The 12,199-nt window shown below is 37.4% G+C and overlaps 2 protein-coding genes across 2 annotated transcripts; both read right to left on the bottom strand.

The window, feature by feature from the left end:
- Positions 1-990: 990 nt before the first annotated feature.
- Positions 991-6,903, bottom strand: LOC107807074 (secreted RxLR effector protein 161-like). Its single transcript, XM_075244600.1, has 2 exons — positions 3,324-6,903; positions 991-3,229 (listed from the first exon to the last, which is right to left on the bottom strand). The coding sequence occupies exon 2, from the start codon at positions 2,156-2,158 to the stop codon at positions 1,412-1,414; it is 747 nt and encodes a 248-aa protein (XP_075100701.1). The 5' UTR covers positions 2,159-3,229; positions 3,324-6,903; the 3' UTR covers positions 991-1,411.
- LOC142176059 (uncharacterized) lies at positions 4,896-5,620 on the bottom strand. The gene is made up of 2 exons (XM_075243118.1): positions 5,240-5,620; positions 4,896-5,045 (listed from the first exon to the last, which is right to left on the bottom strand). Exons 1-2 carry the CDS (start codon positions 5,618-5,620, stop codon positions 4,896-4,898), a joined length of 531 nt encoding a protein of 176 aa, XP_075099219.1.
- Positions 6,904-12,199: the final 5,296 nt, after the last annotated feature.

Genomic DNA, 12,199 nt, shown 5'->3' with positions numbered 1-12,199 from the left:
ATCATGGATGAAAGGAGCTAGAGTCAAGATAGCGAACTACCAAAATTATACGGCAAACAAGAGCATCACCCTTTAATATCTATCCAGCATCAGCAGTAGTGAATAATTCAGCAATTGAACACTCCTTCATTGAAGTTACCTCTGTTTCATGATCATATTGGCCAAATAACACTTTGTTACCAATATGTTATTCTTAATAAGGATGCCATTAACTACATTATATGTAGAATGGTCATCATTAACAAGTCGTCAAATTGGTATTTGTAACATAATTCCGTCTTTTTACTTTTTATAACACAACATAAACTTGAGCCTATGAAATTCAGGCTCCCGTGCAATGTACCAAATGATAGATATAGAAATAACGCACAAAAACTGAGTAAGTGTTCCTTATAAACTTTTTAATATTATAATTTTTCCCTTTTTAATTTATATTATGGACTTACCTATAGATTAAATAAATATTATTTATAAATTTAAAAAATAAAAAGTATTTAAGCATACATAATGTTGGAATAATAAAATAACGAGCATAGTAAAAAAATTAATTAGAAGTAACAATAATTTTAGTATTAACAACAAAAATTCAAAAATTTATTTACACAATTCAGAATGAAAGAAAATAAAGGTTGTAAAATATATATTCGATGCACATAATATAAAAATAATTATTTAAATAAGAGTATTTAATATAGGTTATATATTTTTGAAAATTATACTCAAATATGTTATATATTCCATGCACAACTTAACATAACACATTTTACCTTATACAGATAGTCCCATGCTTTCCGGTGATATAACTTTATGTCGTCGGAAAATTGGTAGAGACATAATAATATTTATAATTTAGAGGGTAAAATAAGTATTTGGCAATTCAAAAATTTGAAAAATCTAATTGCATGACCTTCTGAGTGCAATAGGCATAGTTCGGTGACTTTGTTGTTACAAATAGGAGAAGATTCTAGAAAGAGAATTTCATAGAGACCATTTACTGAACTCTTCTCATTGATTGTATTCAATCAATACAATGTTATCCACAATTTATATACACTAATCAAACTTACTTCTCCACTAACTACATAATCGCCAATCCAATAATTAAATCCAATAATTAGTTACAGCTAACTACTCAGTCACGTGACTGTCATGTGACACTACTCTCTTCTATAGACTTCAAGAAATAAGCTAGGTGGTGCAAATAGATTGAGCACTCCTAACTGTGATCTTCCTAGTGCCTTTGTGAATAAGTATGCCTCTTGATCCTTTGACATTACGTACTTTGTCTTGACAATTCCTTGTTGTATTTTCTTAAAGTATTGACAATTCCTTGTTGTATTTTCTCTTTTATGAAGTGCAAGTCTATCTCTATGTGCTTTGTATGATTGTGAAATATGGGATTCGCAGCAATTTAAATTGTTGCTTTACTGTCACAGTGCAGCTCAACTGGTAGCTCAACTTCTGCTCCTAGTTCTTTACAAAGTCCTGTCAACCATGAAATTTCTGCAACTCCTGCTGCCATGCTCCTATATTCTGCCTCTGCTGAACTCCTTGATACTGTACATTGCTTCTTGGACTTCCATGACACTAATGAACTTCCCAATTTCATCACATAGCCTGTTACAGATCTCCTGGAGATTGGACATGATGCCCAATCTGCATCACAAAATGCTGTCAACTTAGCAGACTGTTCTGAGCTCATTAACAAGCCCAAACCTGGAGCTCCTTTGATGTACTTGACAACCCTTATAGATGCTTCTATATGAGACTTATTTGGACAATTCATGAATTGGCTCAGTACATGAACTACATAGCATATGTCTGGTCGAGTCATGGTGAGGTACAACAACTTTTCTACTAACCTCTGATAAGGACCTGGATCTCCCAACTTCTCATCTTCTTTAGAGTTCACACATTGATCATATTCTACAGTTGTGAACCTTTGATTACACTCCATTGTTGTAGTTACTGGTTTTGACCCTGACAGTCCAAGATCAGTGATAAGTTCTACAACAAATTTCCTTTGATTCATTAATATTCCCTTCTTGGATCTTGCTATCTCTATTCCAAGGAAGAACTTCAATTCCCCTAGATCCTTGATCTTGAAATTACTTTGCAACATACTCTTGGCCTCAGAGATTAACCCTTGATCATTCATAGTAATCAGGAGATCATCTACATACACAGTACAATTACTAGCTTTGTCCCTTGCTTCTTTGTGAATAGGGAATAATCAAAGTGACTGCACAAAACCTGAGTTGATCAGTGCCTCAGTCAGTTTTAGATTCCACTGTCTTGAGGCCTGCTTTAGGCCATATAGGGATTTATGCAGCCTACATACTTTCTCCACCTGGCTGGGAAATCCCTGTGGCAAACACATATAGACTTCTTCAGTGAGGTCGCCTTGTAAAAAGGCATTATACACATCCATCTGATATAGATTCCATCTGTTAGCAGCAGCTAAAGTTATGACTACTCTTACTGTCACCACCTTGACTACAGGGGAAAATGTTTTCTGATAGTCTAGACCTGCTATTTGATTATATCCTTTAGCAACTAGTCGTGCCTTGTATCTTTCAACCTCCCCATTGGCTTTGTATTTTATCTTGAACACCCACTTGCATCCAATAGGTGTCTTCCCTGCTAGTAGGTCAACCAAGCTCCACGTTCTATTATCCTTGAGTGCCTTCAGTTCTTGATTCATGGCCTCCATCCATTTGGAGTCTGATGCAGCTTCTTCATAATTCATATGCTCTCTTGTACTGGTGATTTTGGACATATAGGCATGAAACTTACTAGATAACCTGGTATGTGTCAAGTAGTCCTGCATTGGATATCTGCAAACTTGCTTGCCTTCTGACTTCGTTAGGGAACTATTGCAAAATAGTCTTGCATCCACAAAGGTTCCTTAGCAGTTCTGGTTGAATTTCTCAACTGGTGCTCATTATGGTTAGATGTCTCTTGTTCTAAAGAAATGTGTTGCTGATGCTGTATGTCTTCAAGAGACAAAGAGTCTGGTGATGGAATTTGCATTTCTTCACCATGATTATCTGCATCTGCTTGGATTAAAGTGTCATCCGGTTATGTAGCTTGGTCTGGACCATTTGCACCCTGAAGTGAACCTGCATCATTAGTGAATAGAAAATCCAGTACACCATTGGGAAATAACTGCAATTTTCCTTCGTTGAGCAATTGGAAGGGAAAAACATGCTCCATAAACTTGACATCCCTGCTTACAAAAAAAGAATTGGTTAAGATATTATACAGTTTGTACCCCTTCTAGGATGATGAGTACCCCATTAGGACAGCTCCAATTGATCTACCTGCAAACTTGTCTCCTTCCCCTACCGACTTAGCAAAACACAGACAACCAATGGTCCTCATATGTTGTAAAGATAGCACTCTGCCATACACTATCTCAAAAGATGATTTGCCTGATAACACTGATAAAGGCAACCCATTCATATAGACAGCAGCTTGTACACATTCCCCCAGAACTTCAGAGGCAAAAAACCTTGTAGACTAATGGCTCTAGCCACTTCCAATATATGTCTATGTTTCCTCTCCACTACTCCATTTTGTTGTGGAGTGTGAACACAAGAACTTTGATGAAGGATTCCGTAAGACTGAAATAGATTGTTGCATTCAGAATTAAAGAACTCAGATCCATTATCACTCCTTAATACTTTCACAGTCACATCAAACTGAGTATTTATTAATGCTAAAAACTGTTTCAAGCATACAACCACATCACTTTTAAGCCTCAGTAAGTAAATCCAGGTCATTCTACTGCAGTCATCTACTATAGTAAGGAAGAATCTATGTCCACTATGAGTTTGTATTCTATATGGGACCCAAACATCTACATGAATCATTTGAAAAAGTTTATCTGATCTACTTATACTCTTAGGGAAAGGCAATCTCCCTTGTCCAGCCAAAGGACAAATTGTACATTCCTTTATTCCATCTCTAGCGGGTTTAACTTCATGTTTGGAATCTGCTTCACAACTCTGTCTAGGGCATGTCCAAGCCTTCCATGCCATATTCTCAAATCTTCCTCCTGTACAGAATGATCTTGAATTTGCACATTTGCAGCTTTAGCTTTCAGTTTCTGATGCTGCAACTTGTACAAACCTCCCAACTCCTTACCAATCCCCTTCACCTTCCCACTGTAAAGGTCCTGCATTATCCAAAAATCAGGATAAAAGGAAACAAAGCATCTCAAGTCTCTTGTAAGTTTGGATACAGACAACATGTTATATTTAAAACTGGGAACATATAGCACATTCCTAACAACACAGTTCTCACCAATTTTACTTTCTCCAGTGCACTCAACATCAAGAGAAGTTCCATCAGGTAAATATACCTTTGGTGCATTGCCTAGAATCTCATTATTTATTTTGTCAAGTAGCTCTTTAGTGTGAACCATATGATTGGTCGTACCAGATCCACTATCCACTTTTCATTGTTAATATTTTCATTGGTAATAAAGGCCTTAGTTGTACCTACAAAACCTGAATTTTCACATGTGACCTTGTTGATCAGCTTCAATATTTGATCATATTGTTCCTGTGTAAATGTAATTGGCATTCCCTGTGCTGGACTTGCAGTAGATGCATTCATTGCTTGTTGTCCCTCCTGTGAAGTTGCAGTAGTAAACTGCTTTGTTATTGTCTGCTGCCCTTCATGTGTTGTTGCATTAGCCATATGTTTTTGAGGAAAACCTGTTGCTCTCTTTCTTGCTTTAAAATCAGTTGGATATCAATGCAACTTGTAGCAATTTTCTCTTGTATACCCTTTGAAATTACAATAGTCACAGAATAGATTTCCTCTCCTAGACTTATAATTATTTTCTGAATTTGTTCCTCTGTTTGTGAATAATGTTGTACCATCTCCTAGGCTACAGACTGAGAAAATTTTCCCAAGGCTCTTTGGCTTTCTTCAGAAACTACCATGGAGTAGGCCTTGTTTACTGAAGGAACTGGGCTCATCATCAAAATCTGACTCCTATGTTGACTATATGTTTCATTTAACCCCATTAGAAACTGTAAAAGCCTTTGATACTCAAAATGCTCAGAATAGCTTTTGGATTCTGGGCAGTCTCACCCAGGGCAAGGCATTAATGCATCATATTCTTCCCAGAGATCTGTTAGTTTGAAAAATAAGCAGACACTAAGGAGATCCCCTGCGATCGAGTAGCAATCTCCTTGTGCAAATAGAAAATACGAGATCCATCTACCTTATCAAATTTATCCTTCAAATCAGTCCAAACTTTGTGAGCACTAGATTTATACACAATTCCACTAAGTAGGTCACTACTTACTGCATTCATGATCCACGATAGGACTATCGCATTGCATTTCTCCCAAAGCTCATGTAAGGATCGACCAAATTTATCTTTAGTGCAACGACTGTCAACAAATCCTAGCTTACTTTTACCAATTAGACCTATTTTCATAGATATGCTCCACAACGCATAATTTTCAGATCCAGTCAATTGAATAGAGATCAAAGAACTACATGGAGTGTCACAAGGCTGTAAATACAGAGGATGATGATGATCTATGATTACTCCAGCACTCGTTCCAATAGCAATAGAGTTATCTTCTTCAATCGCCATGGTTGACAAGTTCAGCTGAATTAATCTTTGATTCAACAAATTGCAGATTCACCAGTTGCAAATCAGAAGAAAAAAGAATTTTAGGTCAACTGATCGATGAAAGTTCGGGCAATCAACAACCTTAGAATTGATCTGTAAAACTGAGAGAATCAATCACAGTGAGCATGCATCTAGCTCTCGTGCTCTAATACCATGATGAAGATCGAGAATTAGCTCGATCTATGATGAAGAACTGATGAAGGAGAAAATTCTAGAAAGAGAATTTCATAGAGAGCAAATGAACTGAGCTCTTCTCATTGATTGTATTCAATCAATACAATGCTATCCACTATTTATATACACTGATACACTAATCAAACTTACTTCTCCACTAACTACATAACCGCCAATCCAATAATTAGTTACAGCTAACTACTCAGTCACGTGACTGTCATGTGACACTACTCTCTTCTATAGACTTCAAGAAATAATTTGGGATAGTTGAGTGAGTAATTGAGTCGGATAATGAGCTAAGCAAGGAATTGGGACCTCTATGCCCTTCTAAAAGAAGAAAAATTCGAGACATAAACAAAAAGAGTGCTCAGAATGTAATAATTGAAAGAAGGAAAGTAAAAAAATCAAGAATCTATAGAAACACTTTTTACTCACTTTGCTCTGTAACGTGTTAATGTTTTCACTTTCTTCCCCTATTTCACTCAAACAAAGCCAAACATCCAATGTAATATTTTTGCAGTTCATAAGATGTGTTATCTTTTTTGAACTCATGAGAGTAAAAGCACCATTCACGACTTCTAAAAGTTTTAAGAGAAGAAGACAAATGTAATGTAATGTATTGACCTAAGCCTCTATCTAAGAAAATAATAATATTGCATTTGGTCTTTCGAGGTATGAGATGCACCTTAACTGAAACCCCCCTCAAAATCTCAAATAAATTCATTATCATGTTAGAGTCTTCTCCTGAAATTTATTCAATAGAAGCAACTACAAAATTATCTCATCTGTTAATAATGCCCGATCTTCCTTCAACATTCAAAACAATTATTTTTAATTTGAGTATTTTAAACCTATTATAAGAAATACGAAAGAAACAACAATACTCGAATCAAACTTTTCTTCTGTAAAACATATAGAAAAGTATAATCTTTGACTGCTGAAGCAGAAATCAGATGGAGATATGCAAAGATCATTTAAAGACCCAAAAAGAAAAAAGAAAAATAAGGGAAGAATTGAGAGAGAAAGGGGTAAGCAACAGTATCGGGGATAAAAATGATCAGCATTGGTTACATTGGAGCAAAGCAATTGAAAAAGGCAGATGAAAGGCGTAAAATTGATAAAGAAGGCGTAAAATAATTGACACGTGGCCTTTTAGTTTGGGACGAAGGACACCTCTCTTAGATATTATGTAAAGTCGAAAATACCCTTAGCTATAATGTATTGTTAATGACAGGAAGTAGGCATGTCGAAACCATTGCTCTTCTATAATATAGTAAAGTAAAGTAATAATAAAAAATGCAGCAATCAATAAAATTATTTGCATGTAATAACAATATTATAGCGTGAGGGAAAAAATCTCTTCGTCCTTAATGAATCTCTCGTGTTCGACTCTCGTGAATAAAAAAAATATGAAGTAAAACCCTAAGTCCCAAATTTTAATTTTAATATATAAAGTAAAAATATTATGTATTGTATCTCATACGACCTATAATGTCTAACACTATTTTAGTTGCTATATGCTAATCACTACAATATTTGGCTTTATTTGAGCTTAGAAAATTCATGGCACCTGATTCTCCTCTCCTCCCCACAAGGATTTATGGAAGTAGAGGTTATTTGGTGACTATAATGGACTTTCGACGCTGGAGATTATATATTGAAACTACGGATAATCTGAATATATTGTGAATTGATGAGATTTGACATGGGCGAAATCAATGACCCAAAATGAATTGTTTTTTAGTTAATACCTTTGAAATGTTGTTTGTAAATTGACATGTAGAGGAGGATGTCCGAAACCTAAATGCCAATATTTTGGACTCAAAACACGTTTTTACAGTTTTTTTTAAAAAAGTTACTTTTCTATATAAAACGCGATATATATCGCGTTTTATATAGAAAAGTGCGGTATAATACCGCATTTTACCTATTAAAATAAAACGCCCTTCTTCTTCCCCATGACAGAAACAGAAACGACCCCCTCCATTTTAAAAAAAAAATCAGCGGTCCCCCCCTTTTTCTCCAAAAAAAAATCCGAGTGGAGCCCACCCGTCACACAAAAAGTTAAGATTGTAGGTCCCGCATACAATCCAAGCCTTCTATTGTTGTGGTTTCCTCCTTTCAGGCTCAAAATTTCAATTTTTCGAGTTTTCTAAAAACATAAATCGAGGTATTCCGATTTAGTTTATGTTGAAACTCGTATAATAATGCATATTAGTTGTATTGAATGTATTTCCATATTGTTTTATATTTTGTTTGCGATTAAATTAGTATGTTACTTTAATCCGGATTAAATTATTAGTGTTTAAAAAAATAGTTAAAAGTTGAGAAATAGTTTTTCTTGTTAATAAAAATGTTCATAAATTTCTTTTACTGTTTTATATGTAATTTCGTGAATGTTATATTATTAAAATATGTTTGTCATTTTTATTTAGTTTAGATTATTTATTTGGTTAAAGACTGGTGCCCTTATAGCGTAGTAAAATATAGAGCCTTATAGCGTAGTAGAATATAGAGTTTTTTAGCGTAGTAAAATATAGAGCCTTTTAGCGTAGTAAAGTTGAGCCTTTTAGCGTAGAATCTCTGTAGTTTAAGTATCTACTAACTATAAACTCTGTCTAATTATAATTTATAAAAATTAATTATTTAATTTATAAAACAAACACACATAATTATGAAAAATATTAAAATTGACACACATAAGAATTCAGGTATATACTCTATCCAATTAAAAATTAATTATTTAATTTTCAAAACAAACACACAAAATTATGAAAAATATTGAAAATTGACACACATAAGAATTAAGGAAAGCTTGGGGCTACGCGGCCTCAAATATCGAGCTTCGAACTCATAGATATATATGTTGTCCAATTAAAAATTAATTATTTAATTTATAAAACTAACAAAATTCTAAAAATATTGAAATTGACACACATAAGAATTCAGGATAGCTTTGTGCTACTGGGCCTCAAATATCAAGCCTGGAACTCATAAATATATACTATGTCCAATTAAATAATTAAATATTAATTATTATAACACAAACAAAATTATGATTTATATTGAAATTGACACACATAAGAATCAGGATAGCTTGGTGCTACCGGAACTCAAATATCGAGCCTGGAATCCATAGATATATACTCTGTCCAATTAAATAATTAATTATTAATTATTATAACACAAACACACAATTAATATTGTTTAATTTACAGTAGACGACATGGACGTGCCGCCTGTGCATCCTGGACCTTTCTCGGATGAGATATTAGTGTTATGGGGCGATCATAGGTCCGTCTATGTATGGGCGGGAGAGCTAGTCGAGCAGACTCTCCGCGCCAGGAGAGTGGACGACGTGTGAGACTTTATAAGGGGCAAAGATTTTCATCCCTGTGTAGTTGAGCGCCTGCGTGATGCGGGCTTCCATAGGATTTTTCAGATTGGGCGGTTGCAGCTCGACTGGTCTCTGATCACGGCCTTGATAGAGCGGTGGCAGCCGGAGATGCACACTTTCCACCTACCCATTGGTGAGGCCAACATCACGCTTCAGGATGTTCAGGTTTTATATGGGCTGCTTGCTGATGGACTGGCTGTTGCACTGCCTCAGTATATGAGATCTATGCCGCGTGCCCAGTATTTGGACTTGCTGCAGCAGTTCACTAGTTTCAGGCCACAGGGTGAGGCTGCAGCTTCATGGGGCAGTCGCATTTCTGTGACAGCTATTAGACAACATTTGGAGGTATTGCACCCCGACATCACCGGCGAGACAGATGATCTACATATTTACCGGAATACGAGGTTGGCGCTGCTCCTTCTTTTTGGGGGTGTCTTATTCCCGAACACTTCGGTAAATCTAGTGAGTATGTGATTTCTACATCATCTTCAGCAACTAGATGAGTTACCCCAGTACAACTAGGGTGCTGCTATTCTCGCTAACATGTACAGGGGTATGTGCCGGGCAAGCATGGGCACCCAGAGCGACGTATATGGTTTTCTGCCGCTTTTACAGGTGACAACATATTCAAATACTCTGTTCATTACTTCCAATTCTATATAGTCAAAATGACTCTTAAACATTACATCAACCTTGTATGTTAGGTTTGGGCTTGGAACGGTTCCTGCCGTTGCAGCCACCTCTACCACCATTATCTCCTGATGTAGCAGCTTCGTTTCTCCCTCTAGCTAGGAGGTGGGTTCTCCGACATGGAAATTACCGAGCCATTGATGCTCACCATAATCTCCCTCTTGTCAGGGATGTGTTGGATATGCTGGAGGCCGCAAGGTAAATATGTACCTAAAATTACTTGTTATAAATTCACTTGTGGACTCAAATATACTCACTTTTATGTTATTGTTTGATAGTTCATCTGGACGTCATACAACGACGACTTGATAGCTGGCCTGTCCGATTATTGCTCGGCCAGCCGACTAATTTGGAGCACTTCTGTCCCACTGATATGCCTCGATGTTGTAGAGCATCATGCTACAGAGTGGGTACTTTGCCAGTTTGGTCGTCCGTAGACTATACCGAGGGGACTTACATGGGAGGCTTTACATTATCAGCGGGATGATCATTCGAGGGTGGACGACGCATTTGTAGCATGGCTAGAGGCGCAGGTCCATACTTGGGACGAGCGAGGGGACCTGATTCCGCCCCTATCTTCACAGATCCAGGCGGCGACTATTTAGATGTATACGTCCTGGTACCGCCGCATTACCCGACTGATGATTGGTAACCCCGCTCATCAAGCTGGTGGTCGGTACAGACCATACGCCGGGAGGCATGAGGCACTGGCATGTTTTCTTGGAACCCATACTTATAAATGTGATATAGCGTTCTGTAATTAATATTTTAAATGTTGTACAGGCTATTGATCGTCATTTATTCTACCAGTTGGGACTGCAGATGCATCAGTATGCCGACAATCCTGCAGTCATTGAGTATGGCCGGCAGGTCATAGAGCTGGCTCTCCGGACACTACAGTGAGCCATAGAGGGCGAGAGGTTAGATCACAATGCTGATTATGTGGCGCTAGAGCACCACCATCAGGGTAGGCCTGTCGCACGCCCGAGGGAACGGGCACGAGCCAGGGCTGCCCCACGGGGTCGTGGGGGACAGCAAGGAGGTGGTCCCCATCAAGGGGGCGTTGAGGCACCTGATGAGGATCTTGGAGATGATCAGTCGGGTTACATCCCTCAGCAAGACGAGCCTTCCAGAAGCATGCCATCTTACATCCTTCAGTTGGAGCTGCCAAATCGCATGTGACCCCGTCAAATCCATTGTTGATCACGGACATGAGCTTCACCGCAGATATAGAGCAATTCTTTTTAGGCCCATCGACCGCAGCTGAGGTTCGGTCGACCCGAGACCCGGATGGTGGGCGCAGGTTGAGTTTTGGCTCATCGTCGTCGGGTGAGGCGGATCTATCACAGGCGCAGGTATGTTTGTATTACTATTAAATTTTAATTTGTTTTTTTCTCAATGATTTGCTATAAATTAATTTTTTATTTTATTATTAAGGCTTCATCCCAGCCCACCACGGAGGCCACTTTATGTGATGATAAGGACACCACAGATGCTTATATTCAGGAGCCTGACGAGACCATGGTAAGAAAATATTTTTGACTTAACACGTACATTACTAATATACATTTTCATATACTAAGCTTAATAATTATTTTGTAGGTTGCTGACGGACCGGCGACCCCTTCTACCGATCATGCCAGCCCTATGGTCGATCATGCTGCGGCGCATCCTCATATAAAGAGGCGACGTGATGATGATGATTCTGATAGTGTACCCGGGCGATAGGGGATGCGCCTCAGGCCAGCAGCTACATTGAAACACACAGGTTGTGAGACACATTGATCACTTAAATAATATATTATGTAAATAATAACAAGAATTTTATTTTAACACAATTTGAACAACAATTTTATTTTAACACTACAACACAAACACAAACATAGAAAACCTAACATAACTTAAATTCAGTACAACCAATGAAAACACATGACACGGGAAACATAAAGATACACTACTACGCTCAACACGTACATGTCATTGTTTAGTCACGACCGCCTAGTATTCTCTGCTCCAACCACTTAAATTTATCTTCCAACTTATTTTTTTTCTTCTTCCACCTCCTTGAATTTCTCTTTCAACTCCGCAACTTCTCATTTGTATTGTCGTTCATATTCCCACTACTTCAAACACAAACAATGAAGATGCTGCAACTTTTCTTTGTAGTATTTCTGCTGACAAGGTTCATCAATCCATACCTCAAAATTGCAAACAGGTTCATCGGGAACCCTATAAAACTTGTTCATACACGCCTAGTAGAGGCGTCCAACTTCTTCCAA

This window comes from Nicotiana tabacum, chromosome 22 (genome assembly GCF_000715075.1).
Source record: "Nicotiana tabacum cultivar K326 chromosome 22, ASM71507v2, whole genome shotgun sequence".
Classification (NCBI taxonomy): Eukaryota; Viridiplantae; Streptophyta; class Magnoliopsida; order Solanales; family Solanaceae; genus Nicotiana; species Nicotiana tabacum.
Note: the sequence above shows the minus strand (reverse complement) of the source record. Positions and strands in the feature narration are given on the sequence as shown.

Excerpts from the sequence above, each read along its gene's own strand:
- LOC107807074 (XM_075244600.1), bottom strand. The coding sequence starts at position 2,158 with ATGAATGATCAAGGGTTAATCTCTGAGGCCAAGAGTATGTTGCAAAGT.
- LOC142176059 (XM_075243118.1), bottom strand. The coding sequence starts at position 5,620 with ATGGCGATTGAAGAAGATAACTCTATTGCTATTGGAACGAGTGCTGGA. Across the intron at positions 5,046-5,239 it reads TGAAGGATAAATTTGATAAG|TTTCTAATGGGGTTAAATGA; the intron begins GTAGATGGATCT and ends AGGCTTTTACAG.